A 25951-nucleotide genomic window follows, 5' to 3' on the forward strand; every position below is an offset into this window, starting at 1 on the left:
GACGATGTACTCTGAGTACACATTTGATTGCAGACAACTCAGAATTATTTCTCCCAGCTGCCCATGATCCATTTTCATTATATTAAAGGGTCTCCCTGACACCTTTAATCTTCTCAACAGGGACAAATGTTTAAATGCTAGAGCGTTATAAAAACCAGCAGCAATACATTACTGATTTCCTCAACAATTCTATGTCGTGTAGCTTCCTTATAACTATCCAATAATAATTGCATGCCTTTTTGTCCTAGGTTTCAGGAGAAAATGCTCCAATGGATAACTTCCAGAAATTTATCCCAGTCACTTTTATCCTATTTGCCTCACTAACAGGTAGGACACTTCTAATTCATGAAATGACTCATAATGGACACCATTTATAAACTAATTTCAAAGCACTGTAAATATCTATTACAGGCAGCATCAAATGTATGTTTCAAATAGTGAATAAATTTATTAAATCTTCTTAGAAGGGATTGCTTTACCTTTCAAGCCCGAAAATGCATCATGAATTTGGCTGGACCACAGTATGAAGGTGTTAGAAAGGGATACAGTGGGGAGAGGGAAGAGGGAGAAGGTGTAGAGGAGTCAGGGAAGCAGATGCAAGGAAGCTCGTGGCAGAGGGAAGGCATTAGTTCCTCAGAAAGCAGAATGTTCCCCCTCCATGCCCTCTCCAGAGGTTGAGGATGCTCAGCTCCTCAGAGACTTCCCCCTCCTCCTGTGTCTGCACTGCCTGGGGAAATCCAGGGCTGGCCTTACCATGAGATGAACTGAGTCAGCCGTCTCAGGTGCCAGACACGGGGGGGGGGGAGAGAGGGCGCCACTAGGACCCAGAGTGTAGAAAATTGTGTCTGCTGCTGGTGCATATGTATTCTCTCTGCTCTAGATGCACAGAGGTGGTGGAGTGCTGTGCTGGAGGAAGGAGGGCACAAGAGACATAACAGGCAGGCAGGAGAAAAGGTGAGAGGGAATAACAGAAAGCTGCAGGAGCTGCAGGGAGAGAGAGGAGGAGGAGCCTCTTATGTACCTTTCTAGCACCCGCAGGAGCCTGAACTGGTTAACACCAGCAGCGGTGGCTCCAGGCACCAGCGCTCCAAGTGTGTGCCTGGGGCGGCAAGCCACGGGGGGCGCCCTGCCGGTTCCTGCAAGGGCGGCAGCCAGGCTGCCTTCGGCAGCACGCCTGCGGGAGATCCGCCGATCCCGCGGATTCGGCGGCAATTCGGCGGCGGGTACGCTGAATCCGCGGGATCGGGGACCTCCCGCAGGCATGCCGCCGAAGGCAGCCTGCCTGCCGTGCTTGGGGTGGCAAAAAAGCTAGAGCTGCCCCTGAACACCAGCTTCTCAGGGAGCTTCCTGTTTCCTGCTGCTTCCCTGAACCCACTTGAGGAGAACAGGCAGTCAACTGAAGTAGTAGGAGCCAGTTAGGCCCTTAAGATGCTGATATCTTCTCTCACGCAGGCCCTGCTACCAGCCTGCTTATTTGTCCCCTTCAATTGAGTGCTGAGAGCCACTATAGCTGGCACAGAACAGCAGTCATGAGTGAAAGAAGAAAACGCCCCCCGGGGCAGCATTCAGAAAAAGAAAGAAGGCAAAGGAAGCTTTTCTATCTAAGCAGGAAGGAGCTCTCCTGAGATACAGACACAAATGTTCACGGTGAGCCTTCCGGCCCCAGTGAGGATGTGAGTGGCGAGGAAATGCCTGATCTTCCAGTCAGTCAGAGTGCAGGTGACCTGGAAGCTACTGCAGCATCCATCTCTCCATCTCAAATAGATGTAACCATGCACATTCCTGAAGAAAAGTGTAGATCAGAGAAGAGTGTGGTGGAGGCACAAGAAACAGCTGCTGCTCAGTTTAGTTCTTTAAGTCTAGATGATCCAGGACTGTGGACCCACTTGAGCAGTAGCCTGAGGGACTTCCTTGTACTGCATGGGCCACAGCAAGTGAAAAACTTCATGTTCCCCAAAGACAATGAAAAGAGACCCCAAACAACAATTCAAAGTTGAATTCTTTAACCAGGTGCTAGATTGTGCAATACAGTCAGTTGAAGAACATTTCATGCAGCTCAAGGAACACAGCAGTATATTTGGGATGTTGTATGATATTCCAAAACTCCTCACTCTACCTGAAGAAGACCTACGCCAGCAATGCAGGGCACTAGAGACAGTGTTGACACATGATGACATGTGCGATATTGATGCAAGTGATTTAGGTGATGAACTGAAAGTCCTTTCAAGATACATTTCAGCAGGATCAACTCCAAAGGCTGTTCTGGAATATATGTGCACAAATAAGTTGACCACCCTCTTTCCAAATGCTTTTGTTGCTCAGTGCATACTTCTAACACTTCCTGTAACAGTTGCCAGTAGAGAACGCAGCTTCTCCAAGCTGAAGTTAATAAAAACACATCTACGCTCCTCAATGACACAGGAGAGGCTGGTCGGCCTTGCAACCATCTCAATAGATAGAGCATGAGCTGGCCCAGACTGTGGACCTTCAGCAGGAAGCAGTTCAAATCTTTGCAACCAAGAAGGCACGGAAAGCACCACTTTGATTATTGAAACAGATAAAAATGCCAGTGTTTACTCTGCAGAGAAGAAAAGTTACATTTGCTGTTCAGGCATTTGAAAGTTAAGTGTTACTTAAAATTTTTGAACAAGGCATTTTAAGTTGTTAGTTCTCCTTTATTGGGGTAGGTAGCAGAGCAGTACCATGAGAGGAATAGAACAGGAAGAAGGCAGAATTGAGACCTTTGAAAGTTTTGGCTCAAGCGAGGGGGCATGTGGGCGTCATTTGAGCTCCCTGCCTTAGGTGCCAAAATGTTGTGGGCTGGCCCTGGAAACGATACATCAGGGAGCAGAATTTCAGTTGGGAGCAACAGGGGGAGCTGTATCTGTCTGGGGAATTTATGAGGCTCCAGGCCTTTCCATCAGCAGGTAAAGCAGCACCAATACCTGAGGGGAGAAGAAGAATTGTCCAAGCTGGGAATCTCCTAGCTACCTCTACTGGATTATTTTCTACAGGACGATATGTCTCCCTGCTGGTTCTCCCTAGGGGACTGAGAGGGAAAGAGGCAGACCTTGCTACTTTAAACTCTCCCTCCCCTCCAGGGGAAATGGGAAACGCTTCCCCGCTCCTTGATTGAATCTAGGAGAAAGAGAATGGCCCTGTCCGGTCCCTCTGCCCTCCGAGCTTTCCATAGTGGGGTGTGTGTCGGTGGGGAGAAGATAAGGCGCCCACGGGTTTCACCCACAGCACCACATTTACATGCTCACACTCATTTTGTTTGACAGCTGCTTGGGGACATAGACACCTTTCACACTCATTTATTCCCTTATCATCTCTATGTCCTGTCTCTCACACAAGACACTATGGTGTCATTTCACCACATGTCACTCTCTGTGATGACATAAAGCCACCAGAATTGTGGAGCATCTCCCTTCCACTTTGATCTGCTTTAACCTCTGGTTACCTCACTCAGTTATCTCATAGAGACTTGCGCTTCCCCAGCAGCCCAGCCAGCTAGGAGTGCTGGGCTAGCATGACCAGGCTTACAAAGTGAAAACCAAGAACAGTTACACAGCAGCAGGAAGGAGGTAGGGGAGAAAATAAGGCACTTTCCCCTGCTAAGTGACCAGTTGATAAAATACAAAAACCATCCTCACCTCACTAAAACTGATGCCTTCCTTCTGCCAGGATCTTCCTCCCATCTGCTGCTTTGATTCCTTTACTTTTACCCCCACATCCACAGTCCTCCCAACTCCTGGGCCCTGGACATTCCCACTCCCTCCTACTGCCCCTGCTCACTCACTCACCATGACAGGTCCAGGTCCAGAACAGGTGAGTCTGGCTCCTCCTCACTTGTCATCATCAGCTTCCAGCCTGGGCCAGCAGAACAACATGCTCCTTTTCCTCTCTCAGCTTACTCCCTCCCTCTCTCTTCTTTCAACCCCACCTCAAGCAGCCACATTCAATCAGCTGGCTCCAGCGCTCATTCCCCTCTCCTTTCCTCCCCATCCAATAAATAAGCTCTGCCCCAATAAAGCAATGAATCCCCACACATCAATTATTCTGGAAAGCAAATAATGCTGCCCTCCTTCCCCAAATCTATGTCTGCTGCCCCACTACCTGTCTGCAGGCCCCTATGCTATGGGTGACCCATCTCTGCTCCTCTCCTGGGTTTGTAGAAACCCTCAGCCCCCAGCCAATCCTCCTTCTGCATCTGGTCCTTTTACTTCTGTTTCTCCCTCCTCTATTCTTAAAGAAGCAGGGGCTCAGAGCCTGCTCTTCTCCCTCTCCTCTGAAAAAAGCCACACCTCCATCTACTCAGTTTCTCATTTTGCTTCCTATCCTGAAAAAGCACTAGCAGTGCCTGAGCCACCCCTCTCAGATCCCTTCTTCCCCTCTCTCACCTTTATACAAGACACAGCACTAGGAATGCTCCCTGTGTCCACCTCCTGTTCTCATTGGGGTGGAGGAGGTGACCTGATGTCTCGGTGTTCTAGTGAAGGTGGAACAAATCCGCGGTGCTAACAGAATGATGGGACTATCCCTTCAAACTGGGACAATCTTAGTAAAGCAGGACATCTGGTGACCCTAGCTGAGTCAGTAATTCACAAAGGCCAGTAACTGGGCATCATCCCACTAAACTAGTGATGCTGACCCACTGATCTCAGAAAAATATGTTCCTTCACATCAGCCCAGCAGATAAGAGATGCTTAATCAACATCTGCCTTGAAATCATTCCAGAAAGCTAGAGATGAGTCAGTAATGTCAAAGTGGCATAGCTCTTGACACCAGCATAGCAAGCTAGAGATGTTGAGCCAGAGGCCTCTAGCCAGTCACAAGGGCTGAATTAATGAGCTCACAAAGGTCTGTATCCTGGCATCCACCCAGCAAGCTGTAAGCGCTGAGCCAGTGACATCACAGAGACCTGTCTCTTACCAGCCAACCAGCAACTAGCGGGGTCGCACCAGTGAGGCCACCAATGCTTTGACATCAGTCCAGAAAGCAAGAGTTGCTGAGCAGGAGATAAATTAAGGAGTGTGTGTGTGTGTGTGTGTGTGTGTGAGAGAGAGAGAGAGAGAGAATGTGTGTACAGGGGGCGTGGGAGAGAGAGTATAGCTCCCCCTCCTCTGCTAAAAAGAGGGAGTATTTCCCTTCCTTTCTATCTCTTACCTCTTATATGACAGATGAAAGGAAGACTCAGCATGTGGGAGAATCTGCAGTGGGAGATAAAAAGAAAAAGGATGTGGCTCTGTGGGAATGCTTTAAAAATACCATAACAGAGATCGAAAAAATGATTAATGAGGAGGACTTGAGAGTAAACACATTTTTCCCACCCCATCCCTTGCTGTAATGTGTTCTGATGTGTTATTTATCAAGGACAAGGAGTGTAGTCGGTGGTGGAGGGAGCAGAAGGAGAAATGGGCACTTTCTTCTCAATCCTTTCCAGATGCCAAAGCACCCATTTGAAAATCTGATCCCCTTCTATGACAGGAAGAGCAGGTGAGGACAGGAAAATGATAGTAGGAAGGGATGGGTTTCAGACAAATGTCTCATTAACTTGTGCACCATTTGCCACTGGCACTGAGTAACTGCAAACAAGAAAAGCATTTATTTCTGAAGGAACCATAATACCTGTTCCAGTAAGTTAGTGTGACAGAGTGGGGAATAACCATTCATAGAACAATTGATGCGCACTATGAACATCTTTGGATAAGGTTGGATGGCTGAAACACCAGGTACAGAACTGCACCCTTAGGCTTAAGTGAAATATTCTTGTTATGAACTTTCATCAGGATTGATCCTTTAACAAACATCTACTGATATGCCCAAGGCAATGTAAAGCTTTACTAACCCACACCTTATCACGCAAAAGCAAATGAACAATATGATTTCATGGAGCATTGTGCATGGTTTAGAGTTTTCTCCAGTGGAGAGTAATAAAGTGGGGCTAGTTGTCAGGGCAAGAATTTTCATCAGGTGTATGGGAGAAGCTAGGTGTTGAACTTGTGTTAATAAGAGTTTGAGGTCTCAGTTTTTCTCAATGAACATGTAAGATATTTTTCAGACAGTAAGGTGATGAAATTGATATTGAAGTGTATTTGCTGAATTAGGGAACACTGTACCTTAGAGAGGAATACTAATCCTGTGGTTAAAGCATTAGTCTTAAACTCAGAAGAGCTGGGCTTAGTTCCTGGTTCTTCCACAGACATCCTTTGTTCCCAATCGGAAAAATAGGGGTAAGAATACCTCCTTTTCTATTTAGGTTCAGAGTTCATGGCAGGGCTGTTTCTTATGATGTTTCTACATTGCCTGGCACAATGGGAGCTCATATTGATTTAGGCCTATGTCCTTCTGTAAAATAAATAATAAAAATTAAAAAAACAAAGAGATGAAGTTTCTCTTTGAAACAACAGGTAAATGACTGAAAATGTTTTGGCAGAAGATACAGGAGAAGGCATTTTACTGTCTAACCAGTCCCTAGACTCAGGAGCCCAGGGGTAGGGAAATGATTCCCCTAAGCAATACAATGTGGGTGGGCAGGCAGTGGTACCATCTACACCAGGGACCGAGGGCCACATCTGAGTACAGAAATTGTATGATGGGCCATGAATGCTCATGAAATTGGGTGTTGGGGTGTTGGAAGGAGTGAGGGCTTTGGCTAGGGGTGCAGGTTCTGGGGAGGGGCTGGGGATGAGGGGTTCAGAGGGCAGGAGGGGAATCAGGGCTGGGGAAGGGGGTTGGGGCACCGGAGGGTAAGGGGTGCAAGCTCTGGGTGGAAGCAGCGGCATGTCCTCCCTCCGGCCAGGACCAGCTCCAGGCACCAGCCCACCAAGCTTGTGCTTGGGGCGGCACCTGGAGGGGGGCGGCCGGGCTCACCCACCCTCCCCCCGGCGCTCTGGCTGCCGGGGAGAGTGGAGCCCCGGCCCGGGCTCGCCGCCCTCCCCCCGGCGCTCTGGCCGCCGGGGAGAGCGGAGCCCCAACCGGGGCTCGCTGCCCTCCCCCCAGCGCTCTGGCCGCCGGGGAGAGCGGAGCCCCGACCGGGGCTCACTGCCCTCCTCCCAGGGCTTCGGCCGCCCTCCCCCCGGCGCCCTCCCCCCGGCCGCCGGGGAGAGCGGAGCCCCAGCTGGGGCTCACCGCCCTTCCCCCGGGGCTCCGGCCGTCCTCCCCTGCCGCGCTGGGGGGGGGGGGGGGGGGCGGCCGGTGGCTTTTTTGCCTGGGGCGGCAAAAAAGCCAGAGCCGGCCCTGCCTCCAGCTCCTACGTGGAGACGCAGCCAGGTGACTCTGTGCACTGCCCTGCAGGCGCTGCCCCTGCAGCTCCCATTGGCTGCGGTTACTGGCCAATGGGAGCTGCAGGGGCAATGTGCAGAGCCCCCTGGCTGCCCCTAGGTGTAGGAGGGAAACGGGGGACATGCTGCTGGTTCCGGGAGCTGCACAGAGCCCTGGCATGTGTGGAGTGGGGCAAGGCCCCGCCCCCGCCCCCTGTCTGGAGCTTGAGGGCCGGATTAAAATGTCTGAAGGGCTGGATGCTGCCCCCGGGCAGTAGTTTGCTCACCCTGATCTACACTCTGTTTTGGGATTTTCTGTCAAGGAAGGGCAGCTTTAAGTTACTGTGGGGATAGGTTAAATCAACACTTCCCCCAGTGGATGTGACCACATCTCCACTCTGAGTAGCACTGGACACTTTCTGAGCTGTGTTGGTGTCTTATGGGCTCCCAGTGGAGGGGCAGTTGTGACCACTTCCCACTTTCACTTTTGTGGCATCCTCCCTCCTTAGTGGACTTTCCACCTGTAGCAGGTTCTCTGGGTTAGAACAGGAAGCATTCTATTGACTTCAATAGGCACTGGATCAGGCCTTGTGTGCATAAGGCAGCGTAGATCCTGGGCTTTGTCTGGCTCATGGACTGTTAAAATGTAATTGCGTTAGTTAAAGGGAGGAATAAATCATGCATACTTCCTCTTACTGCCCTGCTCGGCTGAGTAAGACAAGGGCACAATCTTGCCATAGACCAGAGAATCAAGGGATGAATTTTTAGTCTATGATTCAGTGGCACTCATAAACATGATCTCGTAACCATGGATGAGATACAGAAACCCAGGTGATTTATTCACAGGGATGGTAAACCATTAACTTCTTTAATAACACAAAATATTTACTGAATTAAGACTGATTTTATGAATCTTCCTAGACAGCAAAAAGACAGTGTCTATAAATGTCAAAGCTGAAGCATTGAGGAGAAAGTAGAGAAAACATAGGCTGTGCATGCTGAAGTTAAGTGACTAATGTGGAATCTAATAGGTGTGATGGCATGAATGCATTTATTTCCATTTTATTTTTTAAATTTAAAACATAATACATTTGTAAGTGATACACAAACTACTGTACAAGATTACAAAATCACACATAAAAACCATAGTTCCCTCCAGTTTTTTTAATGGCATGGCTCTGTATTTGCTGGTTTAACTGGGGGAAGGAGTCAGGTGGGGGCAGGGCCTGGGGTGGAGCGGGGGGTTGAGCACCACCCCCGGGCCCAGAGGAAGCCGCTGCCTATGATTGATTGCCTTAGGTGGCTCCCTGTTCAGCTTTCTGGCTTTTGTGGATTCCATTCTTAGGGTACATCTATACTTACCTCCGGGTCCGGCGGTAAACAGTCGATCTTCTGGGATCGATTTATCGCATCTTGTCTAGACGCGATAAATCGATCCCGGATCGATCCCGGGAGTGCTTGCCGTCGATGCTGGTACTCCTGCTCCGCAAGAGGAGTACGCGGAGTCGACAGGGGAGCCTGCCTGCCGCGTGTGGACCCGCGGTAAGTTCGAACTAAGATACTTCGACTTCAGCTACGTTATTCACGTAGCTGAAGTTGCGTATCTTAGTTCAAAGTGGGGGGGTTAGTGTGGACCAGCCCTTAGGCACCTAATTGTTGCCATACATTGAATAGGGAATTTACATGCCTATTCAGGCAGATAAGACTACAAAACAAAAATACTTCCCAGTGTGAGGTAAATTAAGATTGGAGGGAATACTGATTATTTTAGGATCCAAAACAATAGAAAGTCCTATCAGTTCTGTGAAATGTTTCATGCCCAAATATGTGCACAATGGACATTCAAAAATCAGATACATTAGATTAGTATTCAACACTCCATTGCTCCAGCACATATAATTGACTTGGATCTCTACTTTTGTCATTCTGAATGGAGTCCAGTGAGTTCTAAAATGTACTTTTTGTTGTATAAGCTCCAGCTGTAGGTGAGGGTTGAAGAGCTGAAGTTTCTGTTAAATCTGAATGAACCTGTAATTGTACAGGACTTAAGCCAGAGGCACTGTAACCTAGGAATGTGCTAAATAAAGCTGTGCTAAGTTTTGATCCATGGGGTATTATTCTATTATTTCTCCAGTTTATCCAACAAGCCGATTTTCCAGGTACCCTTTCCAAATTTTAATGCACCCTCCCCCCCTGCTACAGCTGCTATAACAAGGGAGTAGGATCACTGGCTAAGAAATAAAGTATGGGTGTACAGGGATCTATTTGCATTAATGGGAATTGTGTTGCTAAGTTCCTGCGCACTGTGTTGAAAACCCATTAGGTTTTTTTGGACTGTTATATAACTCAGGGTTCAGGAAAAATCACATTTCTGTAGTGAATTCTAAAAATGGTTGTGTACAGTTTGAACCTCATGATAGCTATTAAAGTCAGTTGCAATCAATCATCTAAAGTTCACACAAAGCCTTGAAAATTTAACGCTCAGAATTCAATATATCGAAATTGTATAGCCCCACGGGACAGAGAGAAAAAAAAAGGTAAAGATTTTTCATATTTCAAAGGCTAACTAATAAGCAGACTAGTTCTGTCACGTATGTTTGTGAGGTCGCAATCCACAAGAAAAACCCTGGGTCAGAATGTTTGGTGGCTCAGAGAATTGTTAAGGATACAGAGTCTTTTTCACTTAAGTTAGTGGTTCACAACTGGCAATGGTCAGTAATGACCAGAAATCATGATAATCTGATGACGTTTGCTTAAATGGAGCATGTAAAACTGATTAGTGGTTTCAGCCTGATTCCTAGCTATTGTACCGACATCACAAAAGCCACTGCTGTTTTAGTGATGTCATCAGAGGTTGTAGGCTAGGATGCCCTCAGTTTAGGAATTGGCAGGTAGAAAGAGGAAGAACTGTCTTTCACATATTTTGTTTTAACAACTGTTAATAAAACATGTTAAGTGTTTACATATAATTGTGTTTCAGGACTTGAAGCAACTGTAAGTTTTAAAGGACTCCAGTTCACCTTTAAGATAATGATGCATGCTAAGGATAGCTGCAACTATACAAGGAAAAATGGGCTATTTCTGTTGAAAGGAGAGTGCTTTACAATGTATTTTATGATTTTGATAACTAACAGTAGAAGTGAAGTGTGCATTTGATTGGCTATTCTGTCACTCATATACAGAGATATTTAGGAGACTGCAATGCAGTGGAAAGGCACAATGTTTTTAATGGAAACCTGTGAAGGCAGCAAATCTCTATAACAGTCTTCCATGAACATAAAAGCAAATCTGTCTGTACTGAATCTTTTATTCCCATGACTATTTCTACTGTCCTCCTCCTGGAGGGTTGAAAGAAAAGTGTATTTCCCCCCCTAAGGAAATAACAGTTTAAGAATTTGAGGTATAATGTAACTTTTCAAATGATAAATAAGTTAAAATTAACTGAAATCTTGTGCATAGGCACATTTGAACATATATTTAATTCCCCACCCATTAGTCTTCATAACTGAAAGTTCTCCTCCAACAAAAGCCTTAACTCTGCTCTGTAGTGACACTATGAAAGGAAAAAAAATCTAATGTGTCTTTAAAAATCAGTTTAATCTTATCTGGGATCACAAACACTTAAAATGACTCAGTCATAATCACATTGTTTTTGCACGTTGTCACTACAGAGCAGGGTTCAGGTTGTTGAGTGCCCTAACTATGCATTTCCATATGGTAAGTTGTTTAGGTTTCTTTTAAGTTTAACTCTAATTGTGTATTTCCTGGGTTTATAACACTTGGTTTGGGGATAATACAATATCCTTGCAATGTATTCGACCTTAAAACTACTGATATAAAGTCAACCTTCCTTATCCTTAACTCCATTTTAACATCAATTTTTTTACTGGGAATTATTAAATGATAATGGGGATTTTAAGCTTTCTCCGAAAGCATCTGCTATCATTCATTGTTAGAGATATGTTGCCAGATTAGAGGACTCAGTGGTTTTTTCTGATATGTTCTTCAGATGTCAAATACGCAAAATATTCATGTGAAAAAGTGCTGTCACTCAGAGCCAAGTATTTTTGTTTTGTAGTCTTATCTTGCTGAATATTCAAGGTAAGCCAAAGGCACCTCATTGACATTGGTGCTGGTATATTTACAATTCTTGTTTTTTTTCTTTCCAGGTTTTGGCTTTGGTTATTCTATTATAAAGGGCCCAGTTAATGCAACAGTCCTAGCTGGTTCAGAGGCCCGGTTTAACTGTACTGTGTCACAAGGATGGCAAATTATCATTTGGCTTTTAAACGGGAATGCTGTTTTCACAACAACTCACGCTGGAGGAGCTGTTGTAACAATGGTTCGCTTCACTCAGCAAAATTATACCAGTGGTGAGAATTTTACCTCAGAGCTGATCATCCACAACGTCCAACAGAACGATTCTGGTAAAATAGAATGCAGCATCCAAATTGGTGTCTCCAACAGCTATGCCTTTCTTTCTGTGCAAGGTGTGTATGCCTTTTCATTTTTGTCACAGAATTTTTATTAAATTATACTTAACAGAAATCCTGTGGCACAATGCCAAAATTACCAGTCTGTATGTGTATCGACTTTCAATGAATGCCCTACACCTGCTATATTTCTCATCTTGAAAGATGGATCAGTAATTTCATGTACAGATTGGCATTCCAGAGGCTGCCACTGCAAAAGACTTCAGTTGTGCTCACTTTTTCCTGTAGCAGCTCTTACTCTGTTTTGGGTTGTGTGAAAGTGCCAGAAGCCTGTATCAGTGCTGCCAGCCATCAGTCAAAAACAATCTCTTTTGGCCAAAGTCTTATGGATTTTTTTCTCATTTTTGTACATAAAACTTCTTTTGCATTTAAAGTAGAGCTTCTTCCTACTGTCTGACCTAGGAATAGTCAGTCTCCACCCAGTTTGTGTTGGGGTTTAGCCTCTGAGTCACGAGGTGATAGCCTTCATGTGACTGCTGCTGTACACTACAGCTTCCAGGATACAGTAAACCTTTCATGTATATCAGACATCCTCTCTGTAGGTTTCCTCAAGCATCATTATTAAGAAAGTGCATCCAATAAAATGGAATCTTCCCTCCATCTACTACTCATTTGTCCAAAAAAGAAGAAGCCTGATGCCCAGAGCATTACCTTTCTATAAACTTTCCATGATAAACCTGAAGAACATCTCTAAGAGGTAACAGAGAAATAAAATCCTGATGACACATGGTCCTTTAGTTGGTGCAGGAGATATTTCAGTATGGCCAAAGAGTGACACTTCCAAAGCTTTCATTGAACAGATGGTGGAAAACTAAGTCTAGTTGTAAAGCCAAAATGGACTATAACATGGCCAAGAAGCTGCAATGGCTCCACATTTATCTCATGTAAACAACATCCCTATGTTTTAGGTCTTCTATTTTATTTTAATTATTTTTTTTTAACTTGCAAATTTCAAAATATGATTGATTTTTGGTAGCAAAAGATTATTTAAAACTGGCAATAAGACACCATTGCAGTTAAATATTCTGAAGGAACAAATCATCTTTTCCCCCACAGTTAATGGATCTTTGTTCATCAAAGATCACAACTCGGCAGTAAGAAAGAACGAAACAATTGAAATTGTTTGTGAAGCCTTAGGATGGGCTCCAGCTCCAGACATGACCTGGATGATAAACAACTCTTTTGTAGATAAGTCCAGGTATGTCACTAACCACAGTCAAGGCTCTAATGATCTTCACAATGAAGTGAGCACCTTAACTTTGACTCCGATGGCCAATGAGACGCTGACTTGTTTAGCTTATATAGAGGCACTCCCTAAGCCCCAGAATGCAACTGTAACTCTTATTGTGCAGGATTCTCTTGCAGGTAAGTGAACATTCTCTATACTATGCCTTTTTGTTTTATTTTGAAAATCTTTTATTCCAGTTTAAGCAACATGACACCTGCAAATGTAACAGAATCAAACTCCAGTAAACAGTACAAACATCACATAGTGTTAAATTCACTCCTGTCAGGGGCGACTCTAGCTTTTTTGCCACCCCAAGCATGGTGCTGGTGCCTGGAGCCACCGTTGACTCCTGTGCCGAGCACCAGCACAAGTCCTGAGCATCACTAAATTTTCTTTATTTGGAGCAGCACAAGGGAAGCAGAACTCTCCCTAATGCTTATTAAGGGCTTCATTGCATACAAAATTGGATTTTCTGCCTTTTGCATGATCTCACCCCATGAATTTAGGCATTGAAAAAAATTGATTCAGGCGATGAAATAACAATAGATTTCTGTCAGTCACATAAACATCTTTCGCTATGTCTTGTTTGCGCAGGACTAAATCATAATGTGAAATCCTGGCTCTACTGAACTCTGAAAGTTTTGCCATTGACTTCAACAGAAGTAGGATCTCACCCCTACACTCAACCCAAAGTAAACACTTGTGCACAACAGAATGCGCCCACAAGGTTACACAGCAGGCATGAAGCTGTTCTGCCATTGCAGTTACGGGCTAGGAACCATACTGTGTGTGGTACCCACCGGGCTTCCTCCTGCGGGGTGCTGGCTGTTCCATCAGCCATGGATGACTGTAGAACTGTGGCATTCCAGCCGCATGCACATTCCCAAGCTTCACTCCAACTCAGAAATTGCCATGCTTGATCAGACCAGTGGCCCATCTCGTCCAGTGTCATGTTCCAGATAGTGGCCAGCACCCAAACATATTGCTAAGTTCCTGGCCTCACCAGCAACCTGTGGCAATTAATCCCACAGCTTAATATGACCACGATGCCAGGGGAATCACCAACCAGCTGGATAAGCTGAGCTGCCACCTGCATTGTGCTGCCTGAGTAGCACAAAGCCAGCGGAGCTAGGGGCCAGGATCTGCAAACCTGTTTTTGAGGTAGTGATGGATGGTTTTCTTTTCCAAGCGCTAGCACAATAAGAACAAACAGGACTAGATCCTCAACTGGGGCTAAGCAGCGCTTGGTGAAACAGAGGGAGGAGGCATGAAAATGCCCTTTTTGGCCCTTCAATCTTGGGAATTATCTAGCCGTTTGTTCCCAGTGCTGTAAAGCAGAGGAGTTTCAAGGCTGCTGGAATTAACACCAGCTGCTCATGGTCTCTAGGGGCTGTTACAAAAGGTGAGATTACTGGGGCATAAGGACACTTTTTTCACCCTTCCTATGGTGGGAGCTGGAGGAGTGGTGTAGAAGCCCTTATGGTGACTCTGTGCCACCCAGAGTTTCCCCTAGGCAGAGGAGGTCCTTAAATCCATGTTTCTTTTACTGATTGGGTGAGTGTGGAAAAAAGGAGCTGAGCTTTTGACATCAAACTGACAGCTCTTTGACTGAGTTGGCACCCCTCGGAGTGTTATGTGATATGTGACCCATACCGTGTTCTGAAATGGGTGGCGCTGGCATGATGTATAAAAGGCATTCAGATACTACAATGACGGGTGTGGTATAAAAACCTAGATAAATAGATAGGCAGATTGGCTGGGCCTTTTACTTTAGTGTGAGACATTGTTAGCAAGTTTCTCAGGACTACTTTGTAATGCAATTGAAAAAGGCCATTTTACTAGTTTTAATAAGACTTCCTCTAAGTTAAATTGCTTCTAATTACTGACTAAACAAAAGAGATCTGTCCTGAGAACTTAATAAAATGATTACATTCCCGGCCTACTCATTCTAGAACTATTGAGGCATCCACTCACAGTTTCCATAGTTACATGCTGTACATTAGAAGAGGAGAAAAACAGATGTCATAGACACAATTAGTACATAATTAGCGATCATATAGGACCATCATGCATTCCTCTTTGGGAAAATGATTATGCAGTAACACACTAAAGATTTCTTAGCATAGGCATAGTTTGACGTCTACATTTGGAGGGGTGGCTCCAGTCAAGCCAATGGGACCGCGTGTGGGGGTGGGGGCGGGCAAACTCTGATTTGGGGGGTCCGCAACTTTTACCATGATTTCAGGGGCTACTTAGGGAACTGAAAACGCTAATGTTTTTGCAGATAATAATTTAGAAATATCTGACAGGGGCACTGTATTGAATTCCTATATCAAGAAAGAAAATTAAATAAATATTAGACCCATTCAGCTCTAATACTAACATGTTCTGACATCTTGTGGCAAGTCGCTTATGGGATACTGGTTAGGTTTAAAATTGTAATGTATATTTCTACTCAGATACCCTTACCAAAGTCAGAAGGGACCATCGTGATCATCTAGTTTGACTTCCTGCACATTGCAGGCCACAGAACCTTACCCACCCACTCCTGTAATAGACCCCTAGCCTCTGGCTGAGTTACTGAAGTCCTCAGATCATGGTTTAAAGATTTCCAGTTACAGAGAATTCACCATTTACCCTAGTTTAAACCTGCAAGTGACTACTATGCCCCATGCTGTAGAAAAAGGTGAAAACCCCCACGGTCTCTGCCAATCTGACCCACCAGGCAGATACCTGGGAAAGAATTCTCTGTAGTAACTCAGAGCCCTACCCATCTAGTGTCCCGTCTCCAGCCATTGGGGATTTTTGCTACAGGCAGTCACTGATGGGCCACATGCCATTGTGGGGAGTCCTGTCATACCATCCCCTCCATAAACTTATCAAGCTCAATCTTGAAGCCAGTTAAGTTTTTTGCCCCCACTGCTCTCCTTGGGAGGCTGCTTCAGAACTTCACTCCTCTGCTGGTTAGAAACCTTTGCCTAATTTCGAGCCTAAACTTGTTGATGGTCAGTTTATATGTATTTGTTCTGGGGTCCACATTGCTGCTTATCTTAAATAACTCCTCTCCCTCTCTGATATTTATCCCTTTGATGTATTTATAGAGCGCAGTCATATCTCCCCTCAGCCTTCTATTTGTTAGACTAAACAAGCCAAGCTCTTTGAGTCCATTCCTCAGATCATCCTAGTAGTTCTTCTCTGCACCAGTTCCAGTTTGATTTCATCTTTCTGAAACATGGGAGATCAGAATTGCACACGATATTCCAGATGAGGTCATTTGATCCTTTATTTCACTTGTAACATCTGAAAGGAGAGATGGCCAAAGTAAGGATTGCTAGTTGAATTTCCTAGTGTTTTATTTAATGTCCGAGGCAAGGCATCAGATAATGTTACATTGGGCCTGGCCCACAGGGATTTAACTAATCTGTCAGGCTATGTCTACACTAGAGGCCTTACACTGGCACAGCTATACCAATGCAGCTGTGGTGCTGTAAGATCTCTTGTATAGCTGCTCTATGCTGATGGCAGAGAGCTCTTCTGTCAACATAATTAAACCACCCCAACGAGCGGTGGTGGCTATGTCAGCAGGAGAAGCTCTCCCACTGACATAGCTCTGTGCACACTGCCACTTATGCTGGCAAAAATTATGTTGTTCAGGGTGGTGCTTTTTTCACACCCCTGAGTGACATAAGTTTTGCCAACATAAGTGGTAGTCAAGTATCAAGGGGTAGCCACGTTAGTCTGTATCCACAAAAACAACAAGGAGTCCGGTGGCACCTTAAAGACTAATAGATTTATTTGGGCATAAGCTTTCATGGGTAAAAAACCCACTTCTTCAGATGCATCTGAAATCTGTTAGTCTTTAAGGTGCCACTGGACTCCTTGTTGTATAAGTGGTAGTGTAGACATTAGAGAGACTAAGGTGAGGGCTTCCTCACTCACAATTTAGCAAAATACTATAGTTCCCCTGGGGCTGCAGTCCCTGGGACAAGCAGAAAGATCAAACAGGGAAGAGATTAATTAAACTGCCAAACTGGGAAAAGCAGATGATAATGATGACAGCAGTTGAGATGGGGAGGGGGATGGAAAGGAAAACTGGGAAGTCTGTGGGTGTTTATTTTTCACACTGATTTATATGGAAGTGTTAAACCATACCGGCAGCAGCTGCTCCAGTTCCTTACAGGCACATTCATGGTGTCCATAACATACTGAACTATGAGTGACAATGTGGTACAATGCCATCTTGCAGACACCGCAGGTAACTAGTAGGAAGTAGGCTAGGCTAGACACAGTCAGAGGGTATATTTTCACAGTAGCTGGGAGGGAGGTCTAATTTGCAGCACGGGTAGACAAACATACACTAGTTTTGCTCAAGCTAACACCTAAAAATAGCAATGTGGCCCAGGCAACACGGGCAGTGGCTTGGGCTAGCCCCTTGAGTACGTATCCAAGGGATCAGGCGGGATTGTACTCAGGTGCTAGCCCAAGCAGCTGCGTGTGTCACTGTGGCCACATTGCTATTTTTAGCACGAGCAGAGCTAGCGCATGTACATCTACCCCCACTGGGATTTACGCCGCTGCTGGGTAGATGTACCCTTAGAGTTCTCTGAGTCAGACACTGGATGCAGTCTCATCCATTACGTTGTTGCCGTCACGTAACAGCTTTTTACTGAAACCTAAGACTCCCCGCTTCTTCAAGAATACTACAGTCAGTCTGTTCTCATCCATGTTATAAAAAGAAAATCTGCTGTGTTTTGCACACAACAATCTCATTTTCCCCCTCTGCTAGATTATACAGAAGATCTCTTGTAATGGATTCTAGTGATACACAGTAGGAAGTACCTTTCCTGCTAGTTCCCTATCAATCCTGAAAGATGGCTGTGCTCCACTGCAGTGAAAATGCCACACAAATCTCATCTTAAACAGAAGAGTCAGGTGAAAAAGAAATGAAGGAAGATGATTCCTTAAGCAAAGCACTTTTTTAGGTTTATTGAAATATCTGAAATTATCCTGGGCACTTTACTTGTAAGACTTGTTTCAAGCATATAAAGTTTCCTGACATCAATGTGCAGGCTTTTTGTAGCCCTTGATCTCAACAGAATGACAGTGAATGGGACTGGTTAAAGTATGCATGCTGAAGGAGTTCCCACAGTATGGAAATAACTTAGAATTAATGTGAAAGATGCTATTAGAGAATATGCTGAGAGGAGACTTATTAGACGTATATTAACCCGAGGTTATAGAGTATGGATAAAGTAAGGGAAAGAATTAAGGACACTTTTAGAACTCCAAGTATATGATTATTATGCAGTGCAGGTTTCTTGTGCTTAGCTTCTCCTATCAATTAATATTGAATTTCTAATGATAATTAGAGTCTTCTGCTTTTAAATCAATATAGTTCTTGGGAATCAAAAGTGTTAAAAACACTCCTCCTGAACAGAGTGATCATTTTGAGTGACAAGTACATTGGAGAAGAGCTGGTACAGAGCACAGGAGCAGTGCCATTGGCATCTTCCTGCTTCTACATTCCAATGCTGGCAAGTCTTAGTGATCCATCTATGTCAAAGCTCAAGGGCAGGCACTGAACAAACACCTTCCTTTGCTCCCTCTTTCTGCTCTGTGCTGCCTGAAAAGCAGACTATTCCTGAATTTGACCTGAGCAGCCATCTTACTCTGGCAAATGAATAGGCCATGAAGGCTCAAAGGCTGGTTAAATGAAAATCACAAGAACAAATGAAGCTGTTGTAAGAAATATTCCTCAAATCTTAGCATCCCAGTTGCTGTATTTACCAAGAAATGTGAAACTAATAAGAGTGTAGTGTTTGCCAAAGTATAACATTGCAGCTAATAAACAGAAATCTTAGGCTATCACATATGGAGATCTGTTTCTAGGACTCACTAAAAAAATATTGACTAACATACCTTTATTAATCTATATACTGCTTGTATCTAACCTTGATATGACTTAGCACAACACATTATTTTCTGCATGTGTCTTATCACAAATCTGTATTAAAGTTAACTGAGAAAGGTATTACAAGAAGCTAAATATAAAAACAAGATCTTAAAATAAGAATACTCAAAATAACTGATATTTGGTAGCAATAACTTATTAAAAACATCATTAAACATACAGGCAAGATTAATATTAATTTAATATTTTAACTACCTTAAAATCCCCATAGCATTTTGTATGGCACAAAATAAAATAAAATAAAATAAAATGCAGATTTATGCTGTAGATTTATTTCTTCCATGCAAAAAAATCACAAAACACTTCACAATTGATTTATATATATTAACTACGAGGCTGCAGATTATAATATACTGGTAACCTCAGAAGTTATGGTGAGGCAGAACAAAAGCTATACAAGGCCAATCTTAGGAAGAATGATTGAAAACAGAGACCTGGAAAATTAAGGGCTTGATTCTGCTTCCCTTAATGTAAAATGGGAGTTTGCCACTTATTTAAATGGTAGCAGGATCTGGATGGTTAGTTTTCTCAGAGAGTGCATTAAGAGCCCTAGACCAGAAAGAGGGATGAAACTTGTTGTGATGAGGTTTGAAGGCGGACAGGATTCAGAAAGATGCACAGAGAAGGAAGGTGTGTCAGAGGTTGAGCACAGAATGGGAGAAGGATTCATTGTTCAAATAAACTGGGATGAAGGGGGAAAAAAATCTGCTGTTTGAGGTGTGTAGAGAATGAAGTGAACAGAAAGTATTGAGGGGAATTAGGTGTGTTGTGTGTGGCCGGAGGAGGAGGATGGCTGCATGCATACACAGGATTTCCATTACTCTCCATGGAATTAATGTTCACACACATAAGGGCAAAATATCCTCTTAGGAGAGAGAATTAATAATGACTATTGAAATGGAGACAATACATTCTTGAAGTGCTCTAGATGGGTAAGGATATGTATTAAAGTTGGAATCCAGGAACATTTTGGGTAGTAGTTTACAATTAAATCCAGGAGCAGCCCCTCAATGCTTAATTTGGTTAATTTGCATGATCAATTTATGTGCTGATAGTTCATAAGGATTAGAGAAGAGACTAAACTGAATAATTTGTGAACCATCCAATCTTTGGAGTGTTCAGAATCCAAATTCAAGTCCAAATTTTGCAGCAGGGCTATTATGCTGTAAGGGGCCAATCCAAAACCCCAGAAGAACATCTGCAAACTTTGGTGAGTCTGAAACCTGTATCCAAATTTTGCCATTCAGGCCCATCTTTAATTAGGAACACTAAAAAGGACATGACACACACAAATCCAGTGCAACAGAGGCAGTATTGTCAAGTCCGTACAAACCTTGTGCTTTTGGGTTGGATTTGAAGTTTGTTTTTAATATAGCTACTAGGGCTATATTTTGGACTGCTTTTGGAGCCGGCCTTAGCTTTTGGGCTGAGGCTGCTCACTGCAGTTAGGAAGATCAAAGATTGGTCCAGTTAGTAAAGAGCACCACAGATATTGGATGAGCCTGATGGACAGGGCCATATTACCATCAGAAGAAGTGGCTATTGCAGGGGCGGGCAAACTTTTTGGCCTGAGGGCCGCATCGGGTTTCGGAAATTGTATGGAGGGCTGCTTAGGGGAGGGAGTAGTAGCCCGGCCCCCACCCCCTATCTGACCCCCCGGGACTCCTGCCCCATCCAACCCCCCCTGTTCCCTGATGGCCCCTCTGGGATCCCTGCCCCACCCCCCCACTCCCTGTCCCCTGACCGCCCCCAGAACCTCTGCCCCTGACTGCCCCCCGCCACCCCATCCAACCCCTCCTCTCATTCCTGACTGCCCCCCGGGAACCCCTGCCCCCATTCAACCCCCCTGTTCCCCACCCTCAGATTGCCCTCACCCTTATCTACACCCCCGCCCCTGACCCCCCCCCCCCGTACTCCTCTGCCCACTATCCAACCCCCCTGCTCCCTGCCCCCTTACTGCGCTGCCTGGAGCACCGGTGGCTGGTGGCGCTACAGCCGTGCTGCCCGGCTGGAGCCAATCACAAAGCATTGGGTCAGGCCCCGGCTCTGCAGCTGCGCTGCCCCAGGAGCTCACAGCCCCGTTGCTCAGACCATCGGTGGAGTGAGCTGAGGCTTCAGGGGAGGGGGAACAGCAGGGGAGGGGCTGGGGGCTAGCCTCCCAGGGCAGGAGCTCAGGGGCTGGGCAGGAAGGTCCCACGGGCCAGATGTGGCCCGCGGGCCATAGTTTGCCCACCTCTGGTCTATTGTATGTTGACAACTAGTTAAAGGGTAAAAGCTATCAATTTAATGTTGATTATTTTGAGGGATATATGGTGAGCACCTTTTGTTTGTGGCAACCAGAAACAGCGATACATTGAATGATTTTGAAATCACCTGATTTAGCATTACAGGTAAAAAAAAAAAATCGAATCATAGTTATGTGAAAACACTATAAATGCATATTGTACATCACTATGCAATATTCTATGTTATAGTCCAGGATGCAGGAATGTGCTAAGCAATCTCAAACTCAATAGATGTGTTGTTAACATGCTTGTCCTTTACAGTGGACAACTGAGGTTGTTTTGAATTTTTCACAATGAGTGTGATCTAATACCTGTTGAAGCCAATGGAAAGGCTCCCATTTGCTTTCAGTGGGGTTTAGATTGGGCTCAGAATGTCTACAAAATACATTTAAGTGGGAAGAATGAAGAAAATTAGCAGCCTAGGTTTGTCAGAAATATAACTAGCAGCTAAAGTAGAATAATTGTAACAAAGAATTATCATGATCAAGGCATTTTGTGGTACTGGGTATCATCAATATAGGGTAAAGTCATTTTGAACACAAATGAGGAACACAATCCATCTCTTGTTTTAAATAATCAACCAGTAATTTAATAATGCTTCCAGAAAGTTGGTCATGCTCTTCAGAAAAAGAAAGGTCGCAGCCCTGCTACTGTAATGCTTCTTCATTTCATTTAATAGAAAATGGTAACCAAGAAGACAGCACGCGGACACGGACTATTATACTTGCAGTCACATTGTCAGTTGGTTTTCTTCTTCTGATCATTATTATTTTTATAATAATATACTGCTGCCTAAAAAACAAAGGTAAATGGATTTTTGCTACTGGATCTGCATTTTTTAAACCTTAAATTAGATTTAATCTATTACTATTTCAGTTAAAGCACAGTGCACAGTTTGGTAAGGATTGTTCAGGGCAGAGAGGTGATTCTGATAACCAGTGGCTTGTAGATACTCGAAATAGTTGCCTGCTGACTTCTTCCGATATAACTTGTTTCCAGTGGAATTGGTGGCTCGTTAGTATTTCTGTCAATAGTAAAAAGGAAGGGTAAGATTTTCAAAAGTGGCTAAATGACTTAGAATACAAATCTCATTGAAAGTCATTGTACACCAGCTACAAATGCATTCAGTAATTTCTTTCCTAACATTAATTTTCCATGTAAGTAAGTGCACCAGGATGTTATGTGACTGCAGACGGGAGGGGAAGGGGGCTATGAGATAATTTCTGTATTAAAATACAGTCTGAACTGTGAGAAAGTGGGAGAACCTCAGTAGCAAGCCTTATTTTATTTTGCTGAATTTTAAAACCATTTCTTCCTTTCTTTCAGAGTCCACCTATCAAAAGGAGTTGAGGTAAGTTGAATACCATGGATTCCCCCTCTGCTATGCCCCTTGTATGTTTCTGCGACACCATAAAAGAGCCATTAGAGCCCCAGATCTGTCCAGGAGAGAACTGTGCAAGGCAGCTTTACACTGCCCTATAAGGCCCCCATCGCAAGCCTAGGCATAAGGGGTGTGCCAGGAGAGGTGGGGGAGGGCCACAGCCTATAGCACTGTGGGAATTCTGGGCAGTGCTGTCACCCACAGGCTGCCCTTCTAAATTATTCTGGGGCCTCACTGGCTCCCCTCAGCAGCCCAGAACCCTAAGGAAGCAAAAGTGGCTCAAAGCCACCAGCATCACCCGCCCCCACCCCGGGATGCAAGTTTTATGCTGAGCCTCTTAGACTACACTGCAAGCTACGGGTGTGATTCCCTGCTTGTGTACACATGCTCGCTCTAGCGAGTATAAATAGCAGCATACCGGGGTTGCATGGGCAGCAGCAGCAGCTTAGCTGTGTTGAGTACAAACCTGCCCGATCCTCGTGGGTATGTACTCGGCACGGCTAAGCCATACCGCAGTGCTGCTGGGGATATGCTATTATTTATGCTCGTGCCCGTTCTCATCACGTTAGTGTGAGCTATATGGGAATTATACCCCTTGTTTGCAGTGCAGACATAGCCTTAGAGGTACAGCCCAAAATCTCATTCCACTTTTATGGTTATACAAAATGATTATACAATCAAGGCTACATAATTGGAAGTTATAATAGATACTGTAAATCACTACCTTAAAAAAAAAAGACCCCCCCCACGTCAGAAAATTGCCCATTACACTCATTGGAGTGAATCAGCAACACCATATTACTGAAAACTGTAACTGATATTCCCATAAAACTTTTGAAAACAATAAAAATGCTGGTGGGATAGCTCAGTGGTTTGAGCATTGGCCTGTTAAAATGAGGGTTGTGAGATCAATCCTTGAGGGGGCCACTTAGGGATCTGGGGCAAAATCAGTACTTGGTCCTGCTAGTGAAGGCAGGGGGGCTGGAGTCAATGACCTTTTGGGGTCCCTTCCAGTTCTATGAGATAGGTATATCTCCATTTTTTAAAATTTTATCTAGTTATTGAGTTCCACATTCAGCAATATACCTAAGCATGTGCTTAACTTATAAGCCTGTGAGCAGTCCCAATAAAGCCAATGAGAATACTCAGGTACCCAAAAATTAAGCATATGCTCAAGTTCTTTACTGAATATGGGTTTAGATTTGATCCTATACTTCTAGATATTCCTATTTGCACCAGATTTCCTCCAGCCTCAACACTTAGCATTTGCAACAAATTCCACAGGAGGTCACTGTGCACCAAAACAGCTCTCTCTTCCAAGTTTCAGTCAAGATAACAGTAGATTTACAACTTGCACAGAGTATAACCCGACTAGAATGTCTGTGATACAGAAGAAAGGTTGAAACTGAGACAGATTGATGCAAATTAAATGAGACAGATTGGCAGACAAATTAGATGATGTCCCCTGCTTTTTTAAGGATCATAAGTTATACTATATAAAAAGCGGCCAGTGATATCTGTCAGCACTTCCTACTTAGTATCAGTTGCATCTGAATACAAAGCAAACAAATTGTTTTTGCATTAGGTTGAAACACCTTAAAATGTAGGATCCTGTTAATCAATATTAAGATCCTATTTGTCAGTACTAATGTGAACAGAAAACTTTTTCAGTGGGGTTACTTTGTGTAATTTTTTAGGTGTGCACTGTGTATCCAACTATAGTTATTCTATGCTTCTGGGATAGTTAACCCTACTTTGTTTTCTGTCTCCTAGCTATTTTTGATGAATTACTTTGCCTCTCACCCCATGATACTTAACTTCTTTAGTAACATCTTGTGTGAAACCTGGTCAACAGCCACTTGAAAATCTATCAACACAACTACAACAACACTACATAAATACATTTTGTCATTTGGTTCTCCTTTATCCACTGTTTTATTGATCCATTCAAAGAATTCTGAGAGATTAGTGAAACAAGGTTTCCCTGTGAAGAAACCATGCTGAATAGTCCCGATCATATCATAATCTTCCAGGTGTTTTGTTTTTCTGTTTATAATTATTGTTTCAACCAATTTATCAGGTACAGATGTATAAATTGGTTGGACTAAATCAACAAAGCATCTGAGGCCAAATGCAGGTCCAAGTCAATTTGTATTTTTGATTCAAATAAAACTGCTGCAAAAGTATCTGTCATTGTGGCTCGTGTTCTGAGTCCTGACCAGACTCACTGTATAGATTAATCCTGCTAGGGCTGAACCTATTGGTATGTCTACACTGCAGTTTGACACTGGCCCGTGCCAGCTTACTCGGGCACACAGGGTTTGGACGAAGGGGCTGTTTAATCATCGGGTAGATATTTGGGCTCAGGCTGCAGCTTAAGCTCTGGGATCCTCCCACACCACAGGGTCTTAGAGCCCAGCACCAACCTGATCTTGAATGTCTACCCTGCAATTCTAAAGCCCCTGAGCTTGAGCCCTATGAGCCCAAGTCACCTGGCATGGGTCAGCCATGGATTTTTAATTGCAGTGTAGACATACCATATGATTCTCTGAAGAGGGAATCTACACAACAGATGAAGTTAGTAGTTCAGGGAGTGTACATGCTAAAACACAATGTTCGAATCTCTTGCCCTCATCCAGGTACACACCTGCTTGTCTCTATTCACGGAGGGCCCACAGAGTGTTTTTTCCACAGGTTTTGAAGGAGTGCAAGGCAGGGCATAACAGTTACGTCTAGTTGCCTCTTTCCTGTGTACACATATTATTAAAATAAAAAGGAGCTTGAATTTGGCCCATGGTAAATTAAGTTGGAGCTTCATGAAATGGTATATGCTTTTTAGTCCCTAGTCTAACACAAGAAGTCCTGTTGATTTCAGTGGGACTATTCACATGATTAAAATTAATCACATGCTTAAGTACTTTGCTGGTTCAGGGCCTTAGGGTTTAGCTTGAATTTAGGAACTCAGCAAAGCAAAGACTTTAAGTACATGTGCAACTTTACTCATGTGAATGGTCCCAATAAAGACAAAGGGGCTACTCATGTGTTTAAAGTTACACACGAGCATAAGTGTTTGCAGGACTGGTGCCTTTTTTTTCTAATTATATCTATGAATGAGTGCTCTCTATCCCCAAATACTGCATTGGAACGACTCTGGTTTCATATAGGGCTTTAAAAAACTCATTGCAGTCTACTCATCTGATCCTAACATCTATTTATTTAGATCTATAGAAGCATTGAAAATGCCCCTGTCTGACAGTCTAGGCACCTTGTATATTATGTTAAAAGTATAGAAATAAATGCAGCAATTTCCCCACATAATGGGAACAAA

At 44.1% G+C, this 25951-nt stretch overlaps 1 protein-coding gene across 7 annotated transcripts in view; it reads left to right on the forward strand.

The window, feature by feature from the left end:
* Positions 1-25951, forward strand: part of IGSF5 (immunoglobulin superfamily member 5) — a 55972-nt gene that overhangs the window by 11182 nt on the left and 18839 nt on the right. For 2 of the 7 annotated variants that reach the window (XM_054049402.1, XM_054049368.1), the window contains exons 2-6: positions 249-327; positions 11435-11755; positions 12815-13123; positions 21922-22047; positions 22569-22593. In XM_054049402.1, coding sequence (XP_053905377.1) covers positions 270-327; positions 11435-11755; positions 12815-13123; positions 21922-22047; positions 22569-22593 — 839 coding nt within the window. In that variant the 5' untranslated portion in view covers positions 249-269. Of the gene's footprint in view, positions 1-246; positions 328-5376; positions 5500-11434; positions 11756-12342; positions 12456-12814; positions 13124-21921; positions 22048-22568; positions 22594-25951 lie in introns of those variants that run through there. The other 5 variants (XM_054049374.1, XM_054049384.1, XM_054049395.1 and 2 more) reach the window with 5 other exon arrangements.

Source organism: Malaclemys terrapin, chromosome 1, assembly GCF_027887155.1.
Source record: "Malaclemys terrapin pileata isolate rMalTer1 chromosome 1, rMalTer1.hap1, whole genome shotgun sequence".
Lineage (NCBI taxonomy): Eukaryota > Metazoa > Chordata > Testudines > Emydidae > Malaclemys > Malaclemys terrapin.